This window comes from Bufo gargarizans, chromosome 5, assembly GCF_014858855.1.
Source record: "Bufo gargarizans isolate SCDJY-AF-19 chromosome 5, ASM1485885v1, whole genome shotgun sequence".
In the NCBI taxonomy this organism is placed as follows: Eukaryota; Metazoa; Chordata; class Amphibia; order Anura; family Bufonidae; genus Bufo; species Bufo gargarizans.
The window spans coordinates 141,113,877-141,137,195 of NC_058084.1; the positions used below are offsets into that span (position 1 = coordinate 141,113,877).

General features: G+C 41.8%; 1 protein-coding gene across 3 annotated transcripts in view; it reads right to left on the minus strand.

Annotated features, from left to right (window-relative positions):
* Window positions 1-23,319, minus strand: part of LPIN2 (lipin 2) — an 83,399-nt gene that overhangs the window by 12,700 nt on the left and 47,380 nt on the right. For all 3 annotated transcript variants that reach the window (XM_044292810.1, XM_044292809.1, XM_044292808.1), the window contains 9 exons: window positions 21,966-22,287; window positions 17,965-18,064; window positions 15,759-15,946; window positions 15,194-15,287; window positions 14,635-14,704; window positions 12,381-12,470; window positions 12,209-12,288; window positions 5,154-5,292; window positions 566-714 (listed from right to left, as the gene is read on the minus strand). In XM_044292810.1, coding sequence (XP_044148745.1) covers window positions 566-714; window positions 5,154-5,292; window positions 12,209-12,288; window positions 12,381-12,470; window positions 14,635-14,704; window positions 15,194-15,287; window positions 15,759-15,946; window positions 17,965-18,064; window positions 21,966-22,287 — 1,232 coding nt within the window. The remainder of the gene's footprint in view (window positions 1-565; window positions 715-5,153; window positions 5,293-12,208; window positions 12,289-12,380; window positions 12,471-14,634; window positions 14,705-15,193; window positions 15,288-15,758; window positions 15,947-17,964; window positions 18,065-21,965; window positions 22,288-23,319) is intronic.

A 23,319-nucleotide genomic window follows, 5' to 3' on the forward strand; every position in this document is an offset into this window, starting at 1 on the left:
CAATCGAGACCGGCCTACCGTCCGTCCCTACCTGCGCCTGAAATACGCCTAATTTAGACATATTTCAGCATAGTAAACTATCCCCCCAATTTGCCTAAGAGTAGTCGCTAAACCATGGCAAAATAAACCTAATAGCGCTCATGAAAATACTCCTATTAATGCATATGTCCCTTGTCCAAACCAATTAACATACCACAGAAGACAGAATGTAAATGTCTAATCTCACGAGTAAATTACTATTTATTTGGGGGACCACCCTAGAATAGTGTTAGAACAGGATTTTATTTCAACCATAAGTTAAATTTTCAAGATCTAAATATATCCAAATTCCAGATTTCACTTGAGCTTTCCAGAAACCCTTAAGAGAACATAATGTATTGCAGCAGTCAGATTTACTCACAAGAGTCAAATAACAGAATGAACGTACAATTTACTGCTCTCCCAAACCACATGACCTCACTGTAGCACTAGTGCTGGAAAGCGTTCCCACAGTGAATAACGTGTGTGGGAAGAGAAGCATAGACCCCATGTCTGCAGTGGCAAGGTGCTGAAGTCTGGGACTTACTTCGTTATTGTCCCATCAATGTCAGAAATGATGATCTTGTCGTTCCAGTTCCACAGATAAATGGTGCCCTCACATCGGCACGTGCCCTGATACTGCGTCGTTATGCTAAACATAATATCATTCGGACCATCACGGAGGTTCAGTTTTTCCTGAAATAAGCAATTAAAGCATTACATGTACAGTGAAAAAGTTCTTACATTTCCGCCACCATAATTTTTCCTGCCCCACGCTGTACATGGACCATGACTAAAAGTTCAATCTGTCAATGACTTTATGAATATCCCACCATGAATGTGCTGTGCAAATAACAAAATATGGAGAGAAGAATGACCAATGTATGGCAGTTCACTAACTTCTGTAGCCATAAACTTGCCAGTCTAGAAAACAACATGTGTAACAGGGTAGGGGCTGTAAGACCGCACTCCAGGAGCCCAATTCTAGGCATCATGGCTCCTGGGAATTCTTCAGCCCACACACAAGTCTAGTAGCTGGCGTCACAGCTTTCCAGTCATGACGGATCTGATTTGCGCTGCATCTCATTACTCCTAATTAAGGCTACTTTCACACTAGCATTTTAGTTTTCCGGTATTGAGATCCGTCATAGGGGCTCAATGCCGGGGAAAAAATGCTTCAGTTTTGTCCCCATTCATTGTCAACGTTCTGTTCCGTTTAGTTGTGTTCCCGGACCGGAGAGCAAACCCAACATGTTGTAGTTTGCTTTCCATCCTAGTATGCGGCGCAAGATCCGTCCCCCATTGACTTTCAATGAAGTTCATGACAGATCCGTCTTGGCTGTGTTAAAGATAATACAACCGGATCAGTTCATAACGGAGGCAGCTGGTTGTATTATCAGTAACGGAAGTGTTTTTGCTGAACCCTGCCGGATCCAGTAAAAACGCTAGCGTGAAAGTCGCCTAACCAGTTTCCCCTTTTTCTCACTTGATGGAACAGCATTACACTATTCTGGCAACGGAAACCTGATGGTAAATAACACAAGTGTGACCACAGCCTGACTGATCTGAAATTAATGTGCAGTGCAGGCGTCTATGCATCTCGCAGTCATGCGTGATGATGGACGTAACCACGCGTGTCAGTGACCAGCGTTTTCAGACGCCAAGCTAGGAAACGATGGATGGCTATGCATGCTACACAGAATCTGGATATGGTCATAAAATAGGCGAGCACATGAATCAGAAACTTTATGTTTGGCTTATCACCATATACTATAAGCATTATGTTTGTGTCTATGTCTTCCACTACTTTTGGTTTACTTATTTGTGAACTTCTGCTTCAGATCAAGTGTAACACAGAAGATAGCCCAGGAGATGCCCTCACATCACAGCTGCAGTCACAGTATTTGGGACATGAGGCTGTATGTATGTATTCAGTCTCCAAATGCAGGAAAAAATAAGTCAAAAAGTACAAAATGTTTTCACTTGAGAAAAAAGGAATTTCCCTGGTGAAATCCTGTAAACGGACTCCTCCTAACATGCAATTTAGGATACATCAGCTTTCTTGTTGGCGGAGGCGCAACTGTTCTTTCTCAATGTCTAAGAAAAAGTCATATCAGTGCTTGCACAGCTTCCCCTGAGAAAGCTGTGGTTTGATAAAATGGAAGAAATCTTAGAAGAACTCGAGACTCCTATTTTCTCAGTCATCCCAAGAGTAGGCTAGACTAGCAGGGTATATTCCAGTCTTTCTTCTCGGCAGTATGTATGTACTAAGCAGAAATCACGCCAGTTGGACAAGGTAACAGTTTGCTTGCCAAGCCCCTGCTGCTTTGTCTTGTCTTTTATTTTTACATGCAATTATTTCTGCACTTATCACATTCTCTGTTAATACAAAAAAAAAAAGCTAACGTTCTGAAATTTCTTCTATTACCAGGGCAATTGACACCACAGTATTTATCCTTATTATGATACTTTTTATTAGACACATGGGATTTCCCTATGAATACCATTCTGGTACAGCTTTAGCTATCAATTTAGTTTTGTTCATGGTTATTTTTCAGACTAATTGGATCAACCAATGAGTTTTACCTCACAAAATTAAACCCCTTGACTTTCATGCACATTGTTTTGTGCATTTTGTATGATTTGGATATGGGCCTTTAACAGGTGTATGCTGAATGATGCAAAGAGAACACTATGGGGAAGATTTCTCAAAGAGTCACTATACTTTCACATAGCATGGTGAAAATAGCAAATTTCTAAATCGCTTTTTTTTAAAAACACCTGCATCCACAAAAACCAAAAACATAAAATCATGGCCACTAGGGGGTCTCACTTACACCTAAATTGCAGCTTGATAAAAGAACTGCTTCCACACTGCTTGAGAAAATCACAGGAGCCTCCTTGCCTTCCTGTAAGTGTGATCTCTCTCTCCTTGTGGAGCTGAAAATAAATTTAGTGGGAAGTAAGGGAAAAGATGTCATGGCAATACAGTGCTGGTAGATTCCACCGAAAGGAAGCTTCTGAGAGAAATGCATCTAGCTATGCAAAAATACATTACGGAAGCTCAAAAAAGACCTACTCCTTCAGGATTATGACTGTACAAAAAAAAGCACAGATTTAATGCAAACTTTTTTTGAAAGCTAAGGTACGCTTTAAGACTGCAGTCTCATACGCTAGTCTTAAATCATATTTTGTTGGAGTAAAATCCTTGCCAACTTTTCTCTGCATCTTTCAAAACATGTTGAGAGGTGAGGATAGTCACAAATTTTGGCAAACAAAAAACTGGCACAAAGGTGTTGAAAATTTCCCCCAATGTGTGCCACCACGTCTTCCTTCTCTGTACAGACATATATAAAAGATTTAAATGTCCACAAGGACTGTTAATGCACAAAGCACTGTTCACATCTGCATCTGAGGCACCATCAGAAGCCCCCATGGCAGATTCGGTCACATCTGACAGATACCATGACTCCAGGATAAGCTAATGGGCACTTGGGCAGCGTTGGTGCCTTTTGTGTGACAGATTGGTCTCTGCTTGAGATGTTTTATGCTGCCATAGAAGTGAACTCAGCCTAAAATGCACTTTTAATCATGCAACCCATCATCTCCAAAATAGTCCTGAGACCAGTGTTGTCACTGTGGACATACCCTTCTCATCTATTTCAGTCTCCGAATGCCACATTTTAGCACAAGATAGCTTTATCTACTCATTCTTCCCATGATATATTGACATACGTGGGTCATTTTCCAGCTGAGCAGCTGTTTGTGGTTTACAGGACAGTCATATACAGCGCTGTGCATCATCAGCCCAGATGATGAGTAATTCATCTGATGTTTAATGCAGACACTGGAACAGATGTTCAGGTTATTAGGTACTTCTCTAAAGCCTCATCACAGAGCAAAAGACACTTATTTTATGATTTTTCAATAAATTAGAGATGGATACATATAGATGATGTACAGTGGGCCTCAGGTAAAAAAAACTAACATCTAGCGATACCATATCTACCATATCATAGTTGCACTGTAGACATGAATGGATTCACTTTTTATGGTCTTCTGCATAGGTCTGCCAGGCGCATATTATACTACAAGTCAGATTTATGAAGGGCTTCAAACATTTGTCTGCTCCCACATTGTTTCCTAAATCACACACCAGAAACCCAAAAATTAAGAATATGCCCAAGTCCTGTAAAGTGTATCTATATCAGAATTCCAGTTACATATGAAATGGCCATTTACACAGTATATCCCGGGTATACTTGTAACACCAAGTCTTGTGTATTACAGGGAAACATCCTAATTATTATTTTGACAGTGTCACTTATATAATATATGTATTAGGTGAGATGTGACAAAAGTTCGTATTCCCTGCACCCAGATCAAAGAGGATAAGTAAAAATTACTGACATTATCCACAGCATTATGGAAGAGATGTCCTCATGCTGTAGTGGAAGTGATCGAAAGCTGCATAAAACACCAATTCTTTGTGTTTCCCATTGATGTCTATTGACAACGACAGACTGCTGTCTATGGAAGACTATTTTTCCCCAAAGTCAATTAGTTCAAAACTTTGTTTTAATGCTGTACAAACATCAGTCTCCATACAGCATTAAAATGTATGGGCTCCAGCGAGGTAAGATTTGTTCTCACCCAAGTCTCGCAAGACTTTTGTGAATAACTTCGGCCATCGATTTTTAAACTTAAAAAACATTTTAAAACTTGGATACAAAGTCGGCTTTGGTATTGACTTCGGATGAAAGTTTTAAAATGGTTTTCAAGTTTAAAAATCGAAGTCCGAAATTATTTACCCAAGTCGTCCCGCAAGAATCTGGTAATAACGAACTTCTCTACATTTGAGTGCTGTACAGAGATGAATCACCGTACACCATTCAAACAAAGTTTTGAATGAGTCAACTTTAAATCTTGGATCTGAAACTCAATTTGCTCAACACAGATGACCTCTCACAAGTAGTGTAATTCGTGAATATATTAGCTTGTGTGCTCCCAAATTACACGGTAAAGTGTGCTCACAAAAGGAATGATTGACTTCCAAATAGGTAAACAGTAAAAAAAGGTAAACAGTAATCAGTGAAATGAAATCACATCACAAGAAAAATAAAATGACAACATACAATTTGGTCTGAAGACAAGCGCAAGGTCTTTCGATAAGAGGTGCTTCCAGGATGACTCTGATACTCCACAGGAGCAGGCTCAAGTATTATCTGCTTCAATTCCTCTTCATCGCTTGACGAGTTGTCCTCAGAAGACGGCCTAATGAACGTAAGGACATTTAGATTACAATCCAGGAGAAGCAAAAGGAAATGAATGAATAGTGACCAAATAACTCCCTGCCTTTGGGGCTATGCAAATATTTAATGAAACATTCAGTGTAAACTATGGGTATCCATCCATACAGCTATTCGCAAGTAAACATTTATGAACTTTCTTAGGAGCAAGCGAAAAGTGGTAAGAAAGGGACATAAAGGCAAGGCACAAGCACATGGTTAAAGGGCAAGTATGCCTGGATGTACATTTTCCTCTGCCATCTGGTCTTCTACTTCGCCACCCAACACACCCCCTCTACAAAAGTCCAAGTCAATGAAACAGAGGTAACCAAGCGTTCTACTGCCACAAATGGTTTATAACGGTGGAGATGTTCTGGTCGTAGATTATTCCTGGTTGCAGATAATTTTTTTTCTTGACACGAAAGTTTAAGTAACAAAAAAAATAAAATAATACTTGATGGAGAATACATAACAGTCATCTCAGATGCTTCACAACTAAAGGGTATAAATGTCTGGTCAATGGGGGTCCGACCTCATTGCTCCCTGTTAGAATGGAGCAGCGGGCATGCGTGCTCTCTGCCGTGCTGTCCAATGCTCTAGGACTGCCATAGATAGCAGATTTGAAGTGCTCGGCTCTATCTATGGTCAGTTCCACAAAGATGAATAGAGCAGCAGGAATGCAAGGGAAACACTGAGTCTCCGTTCTCGTGATTGGCAGGAGTCACAGAGGTTAGATCCCCGCTGATCAGACCCTTATCCCCTATTCACAAGTCTCTATAATGGGAAACCACTTTAACTATCCATTTATCCAGGGATGCTCAACCGGTGGTCCTCCAGCTGTTGTAAAACTACAACTCCCACCATGCCCTGCTGTTGGCTGTGGGCTGTTCAGGCATGCTGGGAGTTGTAGTTTTGTAACAGCTGGAGGGCCGCAGGTTGAGCATGTCTGCATTTATCCCTTTAAAGTGACAGGTAAAAAAAATAAAAAAATTCCTGGGCTGTCATCCAGGAGGGACGCACCACTTCTCAGACTGCCTGATGCACACCGTGCATTTGGTATCTGAAGACACCTGCTGCTACTCTCGTATTGGACTACCAAATGAACAGCGTGCATAAGGCAGTCAGCGAAGTGTTGCGACCATCTAAGATTGCAGAAAAGGAGCCTGGGAATTTGCAGGTCTGCTGCTAAAACGATGAAAGGTGCTCTCCAAATAAGTGCTTTGTTCCTTCACTAGTTAATGTGATTACTTTTTTCTTGAACTGGAGGGTCACTTTAACTAGGAAGTCTTCAAGTCAAAAGAATAGCTTTAAGAAGTCACAAAACAGAACTTTTTGGACTTCTCTTAGCAAAAATTTGCAACTTTTTGCATTTTTACACCGCTCACTCCAATTTTGAAAAGTGGGTGGGGAAGTGTGCCTAAATGGCTATGTAAATTAGTTTCTCTCTCTTAAAAAGTCACAAACTCATTCAAGTCAATGACAAATTCCAGACAAAAGTTTAAAAAAAGGCACCAAATCTAAAGAAAACAAGCAAAACCACCTTGATAAATTACGCACTCCCCTGTGTACTAGGAGATCAAGCATGTCCTAATGCCTTCTCACTGTCCTGTGTCTGGCTGTAAGACAACTGGCTGGAGTGGGGCTCGCCTTCTTCCAGCATGACTAAAAGATAGCCAAGCTCCAGCCCTTGGTCAGGCCCACCCCCTCCATCATTCCCTGCTGTAAATGGAACAGGACATTAACCCGTGTCTTCTGCAGAATTTCTATAAGACTGTTTGTTTCCGGAACATACTGACATGATGTGGACAAGATTATTTACTTCCATTATTAATCTTTAGTGCACCTTTTGAGGCTGTATGATAAAGGGAGCGATTCCTTTACCTCAGTTCCATTTTCAATCGTTTACACTGCTCTGATGGCAGTCCCCAAAACATAGTCTGCTGTGCTATTCTATGAGGTCGACATTGATTGAATTTTCGGCGTGTCCTGGTCTCATTTTAGTATTAATTTTGGGCCCCTTTTTACTATGATAAACCAATAAACGTTATGTTTTAATTGCGGTGATTCATGTGATAATAGTTGCTAATATTATTACCGCTTATATATTTGGCCTTGACTACTGGAACTTGGTCATGTGTGTGATTTTGCTGTGCTATTCTGTACAAAAAAAAAAAAAAAAAAAAGCGCAAAGGCCAGGACTTCGTTTTCTATGATATGACACAGATTTACAAAGGAAATGGCTTAGATGCATGTTCGGCCAATCAGGGGCCGAGGCCGGTCACTGCTGAGGACAGCAATTGGCTGATCAGAATTCCAAACCATTTCCTGTAGGTCAAGCTGTGACCAGGAAGTGAAGAGCTGCAGGGGCTCGAGCAGTGTAGGAGCGGCAGCAGTAGGCCATTGGTCAGGGTGAATACTGTTTCTTTTATATCAGTCTCCTTTTATAGCTCGCATTCTTTTTAAATATTTCAGCGGAAACCCTTTCTACATGATATGAGAACTCCTTTTACTATAAAGATGTGAGAGGAAAAGCACCACTAATGCACCCCTGGCATTGGATCTGGAATGTCTTCTCCATGTTGTTTACATACTGTATAATGATGTGTTACAGATGTTACTCAGGAGTTTTATGAAATGCACGCTGTATGGACAATGCTCAGGCAGGCAACGCAAAAAAGCCTGCATCTCAGTAGGCAGCACAGGCCTAAACAAGAAAAACTGACCACCACATTCATCCTTACTGATTACAGTAACATATGATCAGTGGGGGTCAGACACCCTGCCGGTCAGCTGTTCTGCAGCACCAGATGTATACTTCCAGTGCTGATGTCTCCGTCTATTGTGTAGTGGGCGAATCTGGTTATGGCAGAGCTGCTCCCATTCAGGACAATAGAAACTGATCTGCAGTAACCAGCTCAGTCCACTATAAAATGGTCCGTAGCTACAAGACAGCTGATGTTGATGGTGTAGGACCAGCATGTCAGCCCCCCACCAATCAGATATTGATGGCCTATCCTAAAGAATACTACATCTAAATAAAAATACTAGAAAACCCCTCAAAAGGGGTTTTCTGGAATTACTATGGTTATGTAGTTCTTTACCTCATCTACATCTTCCCCATGCTTTTTTCCCAGTTTGGACTCTTCTGACCTGTTTTATGCAATTTAAACAAATCACTCTGGTTTGTTTGGATGCAGCAATACCAAATATGTCTATTTTTTTATTTTAAACATTAACATTTTTTTTTTACATGTGAAACCTTTATATATATATTATTTTTTTTTAACACTTTGTTTTACACTTTTCGTCCCCCATAAAGGTCATACAAGACCTCTGGGGGACATTTACTTAACTTTTTTTACTATTGATTTCTCCTGTAACTGGGGCTGACATAGTAGCCCCAGTTACAGGAGAAATGCACCCCCCAGAGAGGCTGTACAGCGCTGTACAGCCTCAGTGCAGGGCTGATCGAGGTCTCTGAAAGACCTCACACAGCTCCTGCACTCTCCGGATATCACATTCCGGATATTGCTTCCTGCTCTGTATACACAGCGATCTAGAAGATAGGGACAACTGGGCACTGTCCCTGCCTTCTCTAAGGGTTGCCCTGCTGTCACTGACAGCGGGCAACCCGATTAGCGTGCAGCTGCAGTTTCCGAACGGACGTTTAGGAACGTCACTTCAGAAATATAGAGCCACCTTCCGGACGTTTTTAGTCTATGGGCAGACAGGAGGTGATTAATAAAAAAAAAAAATGTAAACCATTTAGTCGCCATTTTCTGTTGTTTTTGACTAGTAGAAAAGCATAGGCTGCCATTAAATATTACCCAGTTAGAAAACAAAATAGAATAAAGCACATTTCCTTTTCTCAACACTTGGTCAATGACATCTGTTATGGCTGGTTATGCTTTCCTTTCCCGCTGACCTGATGTTTACATCATATTTTGATGCTAAGCTCTTAGAGATAAATTAATGCTGGTCTAATATACACTGGCTGTCAGCGTACCAATGACAGGCTATTATGCTTTGAAATACTATGTATTCCAAAGCATAGTACAAGTGTTCAAAGAACCACTGCTTCAATAGCACAAAGTTCGGGAGCAAATCTTTGTTTGTTCTTTAGACACGTCTTTGATTTTGTGCTAGCTCAATGTGTCAAAACGTACAAAATGGATTCAGAGAGATGGGGGAGATTTATCAAGACTGGCGCTTTCTGCACCTGTCTTAATATCCCCTGCACTTCCGGAGGAGGCGCCTAATTTATGACAAGGCGCATGCCTAGTCATAAATTAGGCGCATCCACCTGCAGTCCATGCCCCTAACCAGAAATCGACGACAGCTCAAAGTTACCATAGATTTCGGGCTTCATTTATGTGGCGTACATGAAGATAAATTTGTCACAGTGACTAGCTACACCCCTAACCACTTCACATACGCCCATAGGATATAAACATCCTATGTGTGGATGTTTCTCTGAATGGACGCTGTCAGTGACAGCAGGGCACCCCAGAGAGAAGGCAGGGACAGTTCCCAGGTGTCCCTGCCTTCTAGAGCGCTGTGTATACAGATCAGGAAGCGCTATGCGATTCCTGTCCCGGCCCGGCGGTCATGTGACTGCCGGAGCTGTCGGGTCTTCCATAGACCTTGATCAGCCCTGCACTGAGGCTGTACAGCGCTGTATTATGCTGTGCCCTTACATCAGTTTAAGACCACATGTGGGGTGTTTCTGTAAACCGCAGAATCAGGGTAATAAATATTGAGTTTTGTTTGGGTGTTAACACTTGATGTGTTAAAGAAGAAAATTAATTAAAATGGAAAATCTGTCAAAAAAGTGAAATTTAGAAAGGTCATCACCATTTTACTTTAATTGTTGTGGAACACCTAAAGAGTTAAAGGTCGTAAAATCAGTTTTGAGTAACTTGAGGGATGTAGTTTCTACAATGGGGTCATTTATGCGGGGTTTCCACTATGTAAGCCCCACAAAGTGACTTCAGTCTTGAACTGGTCCTTAAAAAGTGGGTTTTGGAAATTTTCTTAAATTTTTTTAGAATTGCTTCTAAACGTCCTAAAAAAATAAAATGACAATTACAAAATCATGCCAAATTAAAGTAGACATATGGGGAATGTTAAGTAATAAATATTTTATGAGATATCACTTTCTATTTTAAAGGCAGAGAAACAGAAATTTTGAAAATTTGGATTATTGTATAAATAAAGGTGAAATATATCGACTCAAATTTACCACTGTCATGAAGTACAATGTGTCACGAGAAAATCTCAGAATGGCTTGGATAAGTAAAAGCGTTCCAAAGTTATTACCACATAAAGTGACACATGTCAGATTTGCAAAATTAGGCTCTGTCAGGAAGGGGGTAAATGGCCCGGATATGAAGTGGTTAATAAAAGGTCTGGAAAGGATATTATCAGTCGAGAGAGTAGAACAGGGCCGGACTGGCCATAGATCCTACAGGAAAAATTCCACAAGGGCTGATGCCATGGGGTCTATAACAGCCTGATGCTGCAAGCGTTAACACTGGGAACATCAGGTGTTTGGTTCTGCTGGGGTGGTACTATGTGCTGCACTATGGTACTGCTGACCCCGCCTACTTGTGTTGGCCCCGTTTTTAGTTTCTCAGTCTGCCCCTGGAGTAGAGTCATCAAGCAAAAAGAGATTAGTAAACTAGAAAGTATGTTTCAATATTTATTTATAACTGACATGACGCTATTGTGAACAGAGCATTAGCTAGTGGCAGGATTCCTTGGTGACTGCACTGACATCACTTATATTAGCCCGTGCTGAAGACTACACTTCATAGCACCTTGAGCCTGCCCTGGTTCTTCTTCAACATATTACACTATGTCAGGTATGGTCATAACTGCACAATTACCTTATACGGTTTTAAAAAAAAAAAAAACACAAAAAAAAAAAAATATACTATGCCAAGAGGTAACAAAAAGCAGCTGTAAACATCAAGTGCAAGCGGTTCTCCATTGTTTAATTCTTTTAACAACCGTCTTCTATCAGGTGCATGGAATCTGGCCAGGCATGAAGTGCAAGCGAGCCAATGCATCACAGGAGCCAATTAAACTCTTACGTCTATCACAGACTTATATACCGCTCCAAACAGGGAAATGGAGAAATGCCTACCGTCTGACTGTTTGCCGTGTGTCATGGCCAGCAGTCAGGATTTACAATTAGAGACACCAAGTAAAGAAATTATGAGCACAAACCAATCCATTAGTACAAGAAGTTCCGAACCAGCATGTGCTAGCACATTTCACAGACTACTGGAAAAATGTCCATTTTGGGTAACTTTTGCCTGAAATGCGGAGCAGAAAAGTGTTGGTATTTTGTAATGCAAACGCTTTCTTTTATGGGGAAGACAGCAGATTATGAATACCATTAGTGATGGAGTTCATGCTGTTATCATCAATAGGAAAAAAGAATCAACCGATCTCATCTCCTTGAACAGAACATGGACAAGGCAACGGCGCAGAGTGGCATATCCACTGTACTGTAAGGTATACATCCACACCGTATGTATTTTGCTGCAGAAAATCTGCAATGCGTCTATCAAAATCCATGAGTTCCAAACAGATTTTTTAGCAGATTTCACCCTAAGCCCCACGTACAAGTATGCTAATAGAAGTCTTTAGTGGAGCCTCTCACTATAGGTTATGAGAAAGTGCGTGGTGTCAGGCTGGAAGAAAATCAGGTTTGGGTGGTAGTCTCAGTAGATCAGTCTTATGTGTCAATAGTCAGCAGTGCCTGTTGTAAAATGTGAAGCTGAACTCTCTGCTAGGAGTGTTTGAAATACTGAACTTAGGAAATAAAAAAAAAAAGGAAAAACAATCTGCAAATATGGATGTGTACAGAATTGATATGAAAGTAAGATATATACCGGACTTTTGATGGCTCGTTTATTTCTGATCTTTGCTCGGAGTTCAATTCGGCATCCAGCTTTTCTTCCGTTGTGTTAGGCTAGAAAAGGTAAATGATGAAACCATATTGGATGTGGTACAAAAAAAACATCTCTTTGACAAGAAGTGATCATTAAAGAAGACCATCACTACCTGTTTAACCATGCTATCCCTCTTTCTCCAGAACCACCATCTCCTTGATTGTTTTGGCATCTTTTCCTTCACCCATGATTCAATTGTGTTCTGTAAAAAACAAATTCAAAACAAATAAAATAAAACTTATACCGCAGATATATATATTTTAAGTATAAGTAAGGTATAGTTTTATATAAGTTAGGAATATTTGGCTTTCGAGTAAAATTTATGGAAAATGTAAAAAAGTTCATGATAGTAGGTGTAGAGGGGTACTATCTCTCCTTAGGGAGGCCATACATGCTCCTCTGGAATTCTGGGAGGAAAGGGATGCAAATGAGCTCTTAACAAGCTCTGCCTCTAATGCCACCAGAAGTAAGGCAGCTATCCTATTAAGTCAATGTTCAGTTATTTAACTAAGCCTTGAGACATGACTTGGATATTAAATAAGCCAGCACCTCATCAGCAGACCGCTGTTTTAGAGTGATTGCCCCTCATCAGTGCAGAGCAAAGAGTACTGGCTTGACTGGGTGAGAGGCCTGTCAGGGTTAAGGGGGTACTATCTCTCCTTAGGGAGAGAGCGCCTTAATCAGCGTGAACATTGACTTATAGGATAGCTGCCTTACATCTGGTGGCATTAGAGGCAGAGCTTGTTAAGCGCTCATTTGTATCCCTTTCCTCCCAGAGCATGTATGGCCTATAAGTCTCCTCACGCTGATTAAGGCGCTCTCTCCCCAAGGAGAGATAGTACCCCCCCCTAACCCTGACAGGCCCCTCACCCAGTCAAGCCAAGCTGCTCTGCACTGATGAGGGGCAATCACCCCAAAATCAGCAGATGGCTGATGAAAAACTGCTAACCATGTGAACGTTTGTGTTCTGTGGACTTTCCGTCGTGTGAACATACACCAATACTGTGAACGGTTATTTTGTTTTGCCTTTTGTGTGATTAAACACTGAACTATTTAAGTTAAAGACTTTGTGATTGCCTCTACACTGCGTCCTCTAAGCTGCCTACCAAAGCAAATCCCCACACCTAACAAAAATGTCAGTGTCTCAATAACTTGTCATGTGGCCTTGAGCATCAATTACAGCTTGTCAGCGATGTCCCATTGTGTTCACAAGACGACTTATTGTCTGCTGAGACATGGCATCTCACTCTTCTTGTATGGTGGACCTCAGGTCATAGAGTTTCTGGGGTACGGAGTTACAAGCCTCTACATGGTGACTTGGCTGATCCCATAGGTTTACAATGGGAATCAGGTCTGGAGAAAGTGCAGGCCACTGCATTTGAGGTACCCCAGTCCCTAATGATGTGACCTCGATGAGCTGGTGCATTGTCGTCCATGAAGATGAAATTAGGCCTGTGTTGTTCATGCAGAGGCACAATAACTGGATTAATGATTTTATTCAAGTAGTATGGGCTTGTCACTGTACCATCCACAAAGTGTAGAGCATTTCTGTATTGACTAGACACACCTGTCCACACTAACACCACCACCAAAGGCTGATCTGGCAACAACAGTGGCTGATACATAGCTCTCTCCTTGATGTCTCCAATATCGTTGGCGGCCATAATTTCTGCTCAGCATGAATCGACTTTCATCAGTGAACAGCACTGAGGCCCACTGGTTCCTCGTGTGGTGTAGACGCTCCCTGGCTCATGCAAGACGACACCTGTGGTCAGGTTCCCTTGCAGGTCGTCTAGCACACAGACCACGCTGATGTAAACGGTTTTGAATGGTCTGACGTGAAACCTGGGTGCCTCTCCCCTCCCTTAAATGTGCCTGGAGTTGTGGCATTCATCATCTGGTTCCGCAGGGCATTGTTTCCCATTCAAGATACTGATTGTCCGCCCTTGGACCACATTCAGTAGGTATTGACCACTGCATATCTGAAGCAACCCACAAAACCTGCTGTTTTGGAGAGGCTCTTATCCACCACAATTTGCCCTTTGTCAAAGTCTTTTTCCATTTTTCCTGCTTCCAACGCATCAGCTTCAATATCTGACTGTTCACTTGCTGACTAATATATCCGACTATTTGATAGGTACTATTGTAACAGGATAACCAATCTTACTCACTGGCTGAGTAGTGTATAGCGCTAAGGTTAATAGAAGAACATGGCCAACACACCGCCTACATATTGTGGCATGATTTTGGAGGCAATACCTCCGTTTTACCTGTCAAACTGTGGAGCCACAGGTCATCATATGTTGGCAGGGTTTTGGCCATGTGTGGAAGCTGGACAGTCTGGTCTTACCCTAAATATGAATTACCTTGGGCAAGCTTTTCTGGAACACTTGTAGACTCAGGATCATAGGAGCTGCCAACACCCAGTTATAATACCTGGAAAACAAAGTAGTAAGTTCACATTTGAAACATTCATTAATATAAGATCAGATCCTTTATCATGACATATAATAAAAACACCACTATCTAGATACCACCTGCACATAAGAATTATGCATGTCTACTGATAGAGGACATCAACATCAATGTCTTAGGTTTAATCTCATCCCACCAAGGATGCTGCATTTAGATTCTTTTAACGCTGTGTTCACTAATCAAGAAGTATAACTTATACCAGCTGTACATGTATAATTATATCGAGAAGATCCATACATTTGCACCACTAGACAAATATGTGAACCCATCCCTACTAAGTAAAGCCTTTGGAATAGCCTGCTGTATGACAACCATTATGAGAATATTAATGACTCAACATGGTTGGCACTTTTAAAAACTATTCAATCATCGGCCTGCCAAAGTTCTAGGTCTTAAGTAACGGCATCACATTATAAGAAGTCAATTACTAACACCGAGTTATTATATTACCTGTTATAGATCCTCACAACAAGATTAGGATTGTCAATGATTCCTGGGTTCTCTGCAAACTGCTGATAGGTAATAATATGCTCCTTGAACTTCTCTGTATTAAATAAAAACAATACTATCTAAGAATTTTTTAAATATAAAACTTGCTATAAAGCTAGACAAAGACATCTGCTGTTTTCTTTCTTAACAAGACTGAACAGACATCCTCGTTACGTTATCTCATTTTAAAGGAATGACAGAGTGCAGAAATTATAAGAGGAAACAGCTCGGCAACTTGTGACTTTATCAGCTGCACTGTCATATGCAGCAGGGTTGTAGTCAAACCCCTGATATTACAGCTGGAAATCAAATTCTATAACTATCACAGTACACTTCATGCTAGCCCAGCAGCTGCACGTGGGTTCAGAAGACAAATTCATCTATGTCACTTGGTCCCTTTGAGGTTCCGTGCTGTTTAATAATGAACGCTGCATGCAGAAAAGTGGGTTTTTCGGGTACTCCTGTCTCATGTTTACAGTTAGAAACAAGCGCCCTCTAGTGGGGGTCCATTCAGCATGAGGCTCACCTTTAGAGATCTCTCCATTGTCACTCAGACCACCACAAAGAGACAGTGTGACATCTGGCAAGTCCATGGGGGAATCAGAGAGGCACTCAGTACCACTATCTGCGGCAGCACTACCGACAGACTGTGGAGACTGAGATCCTGATAGGGTTTCCGACTCCATCCACGGCCTGGAACTAGGGTCCGAGTCACTGGAACACAAAGTTCTAATTAACGCAAATGAGCCGAAGACTGTGACTATACATTCTGCTTTACTATACTGCATATATTTAAAGCTTAGGTGATGCTTGGAAAAGCAAACACAGGACACATCCTGATTCATGGTAAATTACTGTAGACTTGGGTCCTTGTCAAATTCTGGTCAGTGACCTATGAATCCAAAGAGAGCAGAACAGAACTTTTCTGCGCTCTAGGATGTGATAGGATAAATGCCATTATTTTTTTTTTATGAAAAGTACTGCCAGAAATAAAAAGTAAGTGACTTAGGGAATCAGGGTCTCTGTCACTACTCAGATAGGGCAACCTAAACCTGGCGAATCATTAATACTACCTTGATTACAAGAACAGAAAAATAAAAAAAACTGCATATCACAAGCCTACTACACGCAGCTGTAAGCTATGTAGAAACCAAGTGTGCATCGACCTGGCATGCCTTGGCTCTGTCAGACGTCTGCATGGCTTCTTTTATGTATTACTTTATTTTCAGGCTAGCCAAATAGGCAAGCTCTTCTAGGGTGCAGTGTCTGCTGCCAGCACACTACATGGCACTGTGCACAACTTTCTGTGCCATTTAGAAGGCTCCCAGCTTCTGCTCCTCCATACCTCTCACAGCATGCAGCCATTGCCAAAAAGTAAGAAGGTGGAACTGCATGCTGCTTGGAGGGGAGCAAGATGTCACGTTCCCTAATAAGCTGCATTATACAAAATACAACAAGGACTCGCACATCTCCTTGTTTTTGGATCAAATTCAGTTTTGTTGCCAAAAATGGCAACAAATCTGCAGCGTGAACACCACCACTGGCAAGTGAAGCACGTGTTACCAAGACTATTAAATGCCCCCCCACATGCCCAGGCCCCTCACAATGAAAATACTTACCTGGCATCCCGCGCCGCCGCTTCTCCCCGTGCCCCGATGAAAACATCCGGTGTCGGGGGGGAGCAGCCAATGGCAGGCGGGGACGAGCCTCCCTAGCATCACCCGCAATGCTAAGGAGGCTCGTCCCCGTCTGCCATTGGTTGCTCCCAACCGCAGCCCCCCACCCCCCTTTCCGACGCTGGATGTCTTCATCTGTGCACGGGGAGAACAGCAGCAGCGGTGTGGGGACCAGGAGCAGAGCAGGGAGCCAGGTAAGTAGATTCAGTGTGAGAATCCTGGGCATATGGGGAGCATTTAATAGTCTTGGATAACCCCTTTAGTTTTGAAAAGGTGTCTATGAAGGAGAGCTGGGTTCTGATTCCATACTTTTCTTTTACACTCACTTTTATATTGGTAATGCTGCATTTTTACTGCACATTTGGCGCATGTGGTGGGAAACCTCCCAGTGCACACACTGAGTGGGAAGACATTGGGCCAGTATTTGTCGGCAGACGATAGATAAATAGATGGATAGTGAGCAGTTCTGCTGTGACAACTTAGGAAAAAAAAGTGTTTTTTTATGTAAATAAAAACACGTCATGATGATTTTCGGCCAGATCATGGCCGGTGTATTTGTCCTTTAAGGGGTTGTCTCACCTGAGAAATTGGTGGCATATCGCTAGGATATGCCATTAAAGTCAAATATGTGGGTGCAAGTCTAGCCCCCGAGACCCACACCTATCTCTAATACAGGTCCCTGAAAGTGAATGACAGTGCACCACGCATGCGGTAAGTGCTCGAAATTCATTTTGTATGGGAGTTCCGAAAAAAGCCAAGCCAGTGCGCTAGTCTATTTTCTTAAGTCCCATAGAACCGAATGAAGAGCATGCGGTATAAGTGAGGCCACTGCTCCATTCACTTCAATAATAGCCAAGCCAGCACTATATATATATATATCTCAAAGGCACTCCACACATGCATGGTGCGCTCCCTTTCACTTTCGGGGGCCTGTTTTAGAGATAGATTAGAGTCTCAGCGGTGGGACCTATTTGTTTTTGATTGCTTATCCTAGCGATATGCCATCAAAGTCCCAGATGAAACAATCCCTTTGACTAAATGTTAGTGGACACATACCTTTTGGGGAAATAAAGTGCAGCCACTTGAGGTTCTAAAACATTTAAATCATCCAGATAAATGTCCCCCGGTCCTTGATGCTGGCTTCTCTTCCGTACACCTGTGCGGATTGAACAGAACTAATCAGAACCATGTTTCCCACTATCCAAACTCTGACCTTTTTTCCATGAGTGAATAAACACGGTAAATGGTGGTTAATGGACATTTCTCCTCTGGAAAGTACTTTTTTTTTATAGGAATGCTTTTAGCTAATCCTGCCGTCCCAACGACAGAGCTGGATTGGTCCAACAGGATTCAAATTTAGTGGAAGGTAGGTCCTACTTTCCACTAATGGGATTCTTCATTTTAGGCAAGAGAAATTCCAATTTTAACACCCAGTCAAGAAGACAACTTTGTGACCTGGCTCCAGTACACCAGCAGTTATGCATAATACCCACTTCATCTGTATTGGACCAGAATGTAATGAAGTGTAACAATAAATCGGAAAGTTTTGCATTTCTCTTAATGGGTTGCATGCTTTTGCCAGCACTAGTAGCTGTGGGACCCGTGAGGGACACTGATCATAGGAGGAAGGGAAAGTTGATACGTCTTGCAGTTGGGGACACCTTCCTTTGAGGAAGGGGATGTCCCCGAGACGCAGCAGTTGCATGTAGTCTCGTTTCAGTCTACCTCTGTATTCCATCAGCTTCATGGACTTAGTATATTCACAAGATTTTAGGTTACTGAATACAACTTTTTACACTTCTGTACTTCGTGTGTCGATGTGATTTGGCACTGATGTCACAAGATGGATCACTTCTATTTGTGGATTTAACTTATATAAAAGGAACTGGATTAGCTAAGCAGGCCATGCGTTTTCTATGGAGCAGTTTTGCAACAGCTGGAGGCACACTGGTTGGGAAACACTGATATAGAGGATGGAGAGGATCCTGTTTGTATGCATCAGTGACTGATTTATTCTTCTTGGGACGTTTTGGCTGCTTTGAAATGTCAGCATAGGGGCTGCAGACACAAAATAGGATATTTTTCAGGATTATATTCAGCGCCGTTTCATTTTGCATTTTAAATGCTTTGAAGAATTAGGCGGACATACCCTTTGAAATCTCCCTGGAATCTCACTGTAACTCATACAATTTTAGCATTACCACAACCTATTCGTTCATGAAGCAACATCATACAGATGCCCTCAGGACAAGCAGAACTTACAAGTCAGTATAAAGTATCAAAAGCTCGTCATTCAGCAGTATAAGACATTATGAAATGGAAAAAAGTCCCAATCACTGGCAATCTACCAAGAACAAGTCATCCCCATAAATATAGCGCACATGCTGGCTGAAAGATGCTCAAAGTATTACCCAATATCACAAGGTTAATATCAAACAGACCTAGAGGAACCTCTTGAATAAATTAATGCTAACGTGCTCGATTCACCAGAACATTTGCTTAGAAGGAATCTTACTTGGATGACTTAAAACGTATTGAAGATGTTAAGAGTAGGTTCACAGGCAGCAAACTTGTTGCATATTTTTCCGCAGGAGAAAATCCATTCATCTGAATGGGGTTATTTCCCCAATATGTGCATGGATTTCTACAAACCCCATTCGGATGAATGGGACAGATGCAGACATTTCTGCATCACATCTGTTGCATGTGAACTGACCCTTAGGATTCAGGCTGGCTGCTTTAAAGAGGCTCTGTCACCACAAGATGCAGTGCAATCCACACGCAGCATCGTATAGAGCAGGAGGAGCTGAGCAGATTGTTATATAGTTTTTTGGGGAAAAGATTCAGTAAAGCTTGATAACATTTAAATCTCAGCTTTTTCTGACTTCAGTTATACACGGAGGAGGTGTTATCAATGATTGACAGCATTCTTTGTGCCAGTATATATACAGATAGCTGTCAGTCACTGATAGATGTACATGGGGGAGTTGTTATCAGTGACTGATAGTATTCTCTGTGTAAGTGTGTATACAGAGATAGGAGATAGCTGTCAGTCACTGATATCTGTACACAGGGGAGGTGTTATCTATGATTGATAGCATTCTCTGTGCCAGTATGTATACATATATAGCTGTCAGTCACTGATAGCTGTACACAGTGGAGGTGTTATCAGTGATTACTAGTATTCTCTGTGTAAGTGTGTATACAGAGATAGCTGTCAGGCACTGATAACTCCTCCCCTGTGAACAATAAAATCAGAAGGTGCAGAGATATAAATGTACACATTTCACTGAAGTATCACTGAATCTTTCCCCACAAACCTACAGATCAGCTCCTCCTGCTCTAACTTGCTGCCTGGAGACTGCATTGCATTTCGTGGTGACAGGTCCTCTTTGCAGCATCATAAATGCCACATCTACATCCAGTTTAGAACTTATATTTTAGCGTTAGCACCAATCAATGCCCTAATGTGTTTTTAGCCATTTAAACAAGCTCTAAGGAACAGTCCAGAATCTTAAATTCAGTATCAGAGCACTAAAATAAATTGCCATTTGTTGGATAAACTGATTATGTCACCTTCTCCCATACTGAACAGACATGCATGTTTGGCCAAGACAAGCATACATGTTTATGGGGAGGTAGGGCGACATATTCGTCAGCTCCAATGTTTGCTGGCCAACAAATAAGGCTACTTTCACACTAGCGTTTTGGGTGGATTTTTACCTATGGTACGGATTTAATAAATCTGCAGCATGTCAATTTATTTTATTTTTCCTGACCGGATTCTCTCTATTCACTTCTATGAGGAGAGGAAAGTCTGCATGCGGAAAATTCCCAACAAATCTGCATGTAAATCCACACCAATTGCTACAGATAGTCCACACAGATTTCCCTGCGAACAGCTGCGGATTTCAGTGCGGATTGTCCGCACGTAAATCCTGAAGGTGTGCATTTACCCTAACAGTCATAGTGCTGTACACACTTTGTAGTGCTTGTGGCTGTTATTTCAACTCAGTGCCTTTTATTTGAATGGGATTTAGCAGTAGTACCAGTCACAGCCACTACAAAATGTATGGGGCTGTGCTAGCAAAGTGGTGGGGGAAGTCTGGAGCTAAACCCCCACCAATCTGACATTGATGGCTTTCATAAGAACAGGCCATCAAAGTCAGTCTCAGAAAACCCTTTAAAGACAATCTGTCATCAGAAAATTACCTATTGTTGAAATCACTTTTTATGTTACACATTTTTCTTATTTTTGGTGAATTTTTTATTTTATTTTTAATTGTCCCCTGTCACTATCAATATATATTTTTTAAATGTCTATAGCACAATTTTTGCATTGGCCACTAAGTCTAACAGGTAATGATTTCCTGTACTGTACAGGTAAGTTTTCATTAGCCATTATTACCACAAGCAGAACTACAATGACAAGTAACACCTCTATATAGACAGCACAGGATACACTATTCACAATAGGGAATATCATAGCTCATCTACTCCCTTGGCACAAGTCACACAGCATGCCTAGAAAGCTTCCCAATATAAGTTCCCCCCTTTTCATTGTGTCTATGGCTCACATAGCTGCTCTCAAAAGACAGGAAGTCTAAACTTATTTAAACCTAGTGGCCACTGTGAAAACTGCATGATTATACACAATTTATTATTTTTTTTTTTAATACAGATCATGACATAGACAAATTAAAAACTCACCAAAAAGTGTTTAACATAAAACTTCATTTAAATAATTGGTCAATTAAGAGACTATGCCTTTCTTGTACAAGGTAACCAACTAGAACAGATTTTTTTTTTAACCAAACATTCCCTTAAAATCAGATGTTACTGATGGGTCCGCTCATCGATAGCTCAATTTCCTGAGGTTCTGAAGAATTATACAGTGCTCAATGAACTTGATGTATGAATAGATGAGGGACTCTTTCTACTGGTATATGAAATATTAGGAATGGGGACCACCAGTGTAAATTTTAGTCACACTTTGAAAAACTTTAGCAGTATTATGGAAGGATCCTACGACTCTCGGGCATTTGAGGCACACGTACCTTTCTTCTTGCTTGGAGAGTGTGTTTTTAGTGAAGGCTTCACATCAGAAACTGTATCAGCAGCCTCCAAGGAAAGAGGCTCCTCCACATTTGGGGAGCTTGGAGGGGTTTCAGATAATGGCGGCTGGTTGGGTTCAACTTGAACACTGATGGAATGAGGTCGTGGTTCTGGTCTAAGCACAGTGCAAATGGAGTCCTCTATAAATGCTTCTCCCACGATTTCCCCAGACAGCGCCTCAGAACTAATCACCCTAAAGTGCGTGTTTTCAGATGGTGTAATTGTGGCCATCCGTAGGTGGTCTGTCCTTTCCTTTTTGCTGACCTAGAAAGATAAGCAGTTTGCCATTAGTTCTTTAAGCCTATATTTACGTTTGTGTAACTCTAGCCAAGCTATAATGTGAAAACTAACCAAAAGAATTATGGCCAAACATGCTCTAGTGGAAAGTAGCAAGATACTGTCTCTTTACCCTTTTACTTCTCCATGTGCCCAAAGTGCTGGTGAAGATAAGGGCTCATTTAGATGACCGTAAGTTTGTGTCCGCATCCATTCCTTGGCCCCACAAAAAAAAGATAGTACATGTCCTATTCTTGTCCGCAATTGCACACAAGAATAGGCATTTTCCAAACGCCTCCACAGTGGCACCGATTCATAGGATACCCCACCGTCCCTAGGGACAGGAAACAATGTGGAGTTCTTTAAATATCCCCCTCCCCTTACCTGCTCCAGTTGTTTCCTATCCCTCTGGGATGTGTGGATATCCTCCTGTAAAGGGCACACACCAGCAGGAGTTTTCTTGGACGCCCAGCTGAAGTTTCCAAGGAGCACTTCTTAGTGTGCTGGGCAGAGAACAGGGCCGCGGGGCTAGCGGTGCATCCCTTCCTGCTTTTCTGGCATAAGTCCTCTGGTGGTGGCAGCGTCAGTGCGCGTCATCTCGATAGGACGGGCGGATCATGTGATCACAGACGAGACATCGGTGGGCTCGAGATCTCAGGAGCCACTATAGCTGGCATACTAACCTTAGGCAACGAGAGAAGAAGAAGAAATTTCCCAGCGTCTTTCCGGAGAGAAAGAAGCACTTGGAAGAGGTCTACTCCAGGTGACTCAGACAGCATCCGGAGGTCTGCAGACCTGACCAAAGCCCTCAGCCCAGTAAGCTCTCTCCTTCCCTTGGGGGAGGGGGTCGGTTAAATATGAATTTTTCAGTTTGTGTTTCACTTGGAGATGGCTGGGAAATTTCTGTTTTACAAGTTGGGTGAGGGAATATACATATTTCTTTCATGGCTAAAGGCTGCTTTCTTCTGAAAATATATTTTTTATATATTCCCCCAGGTCAGGGATGTGCAAAAATCGTCT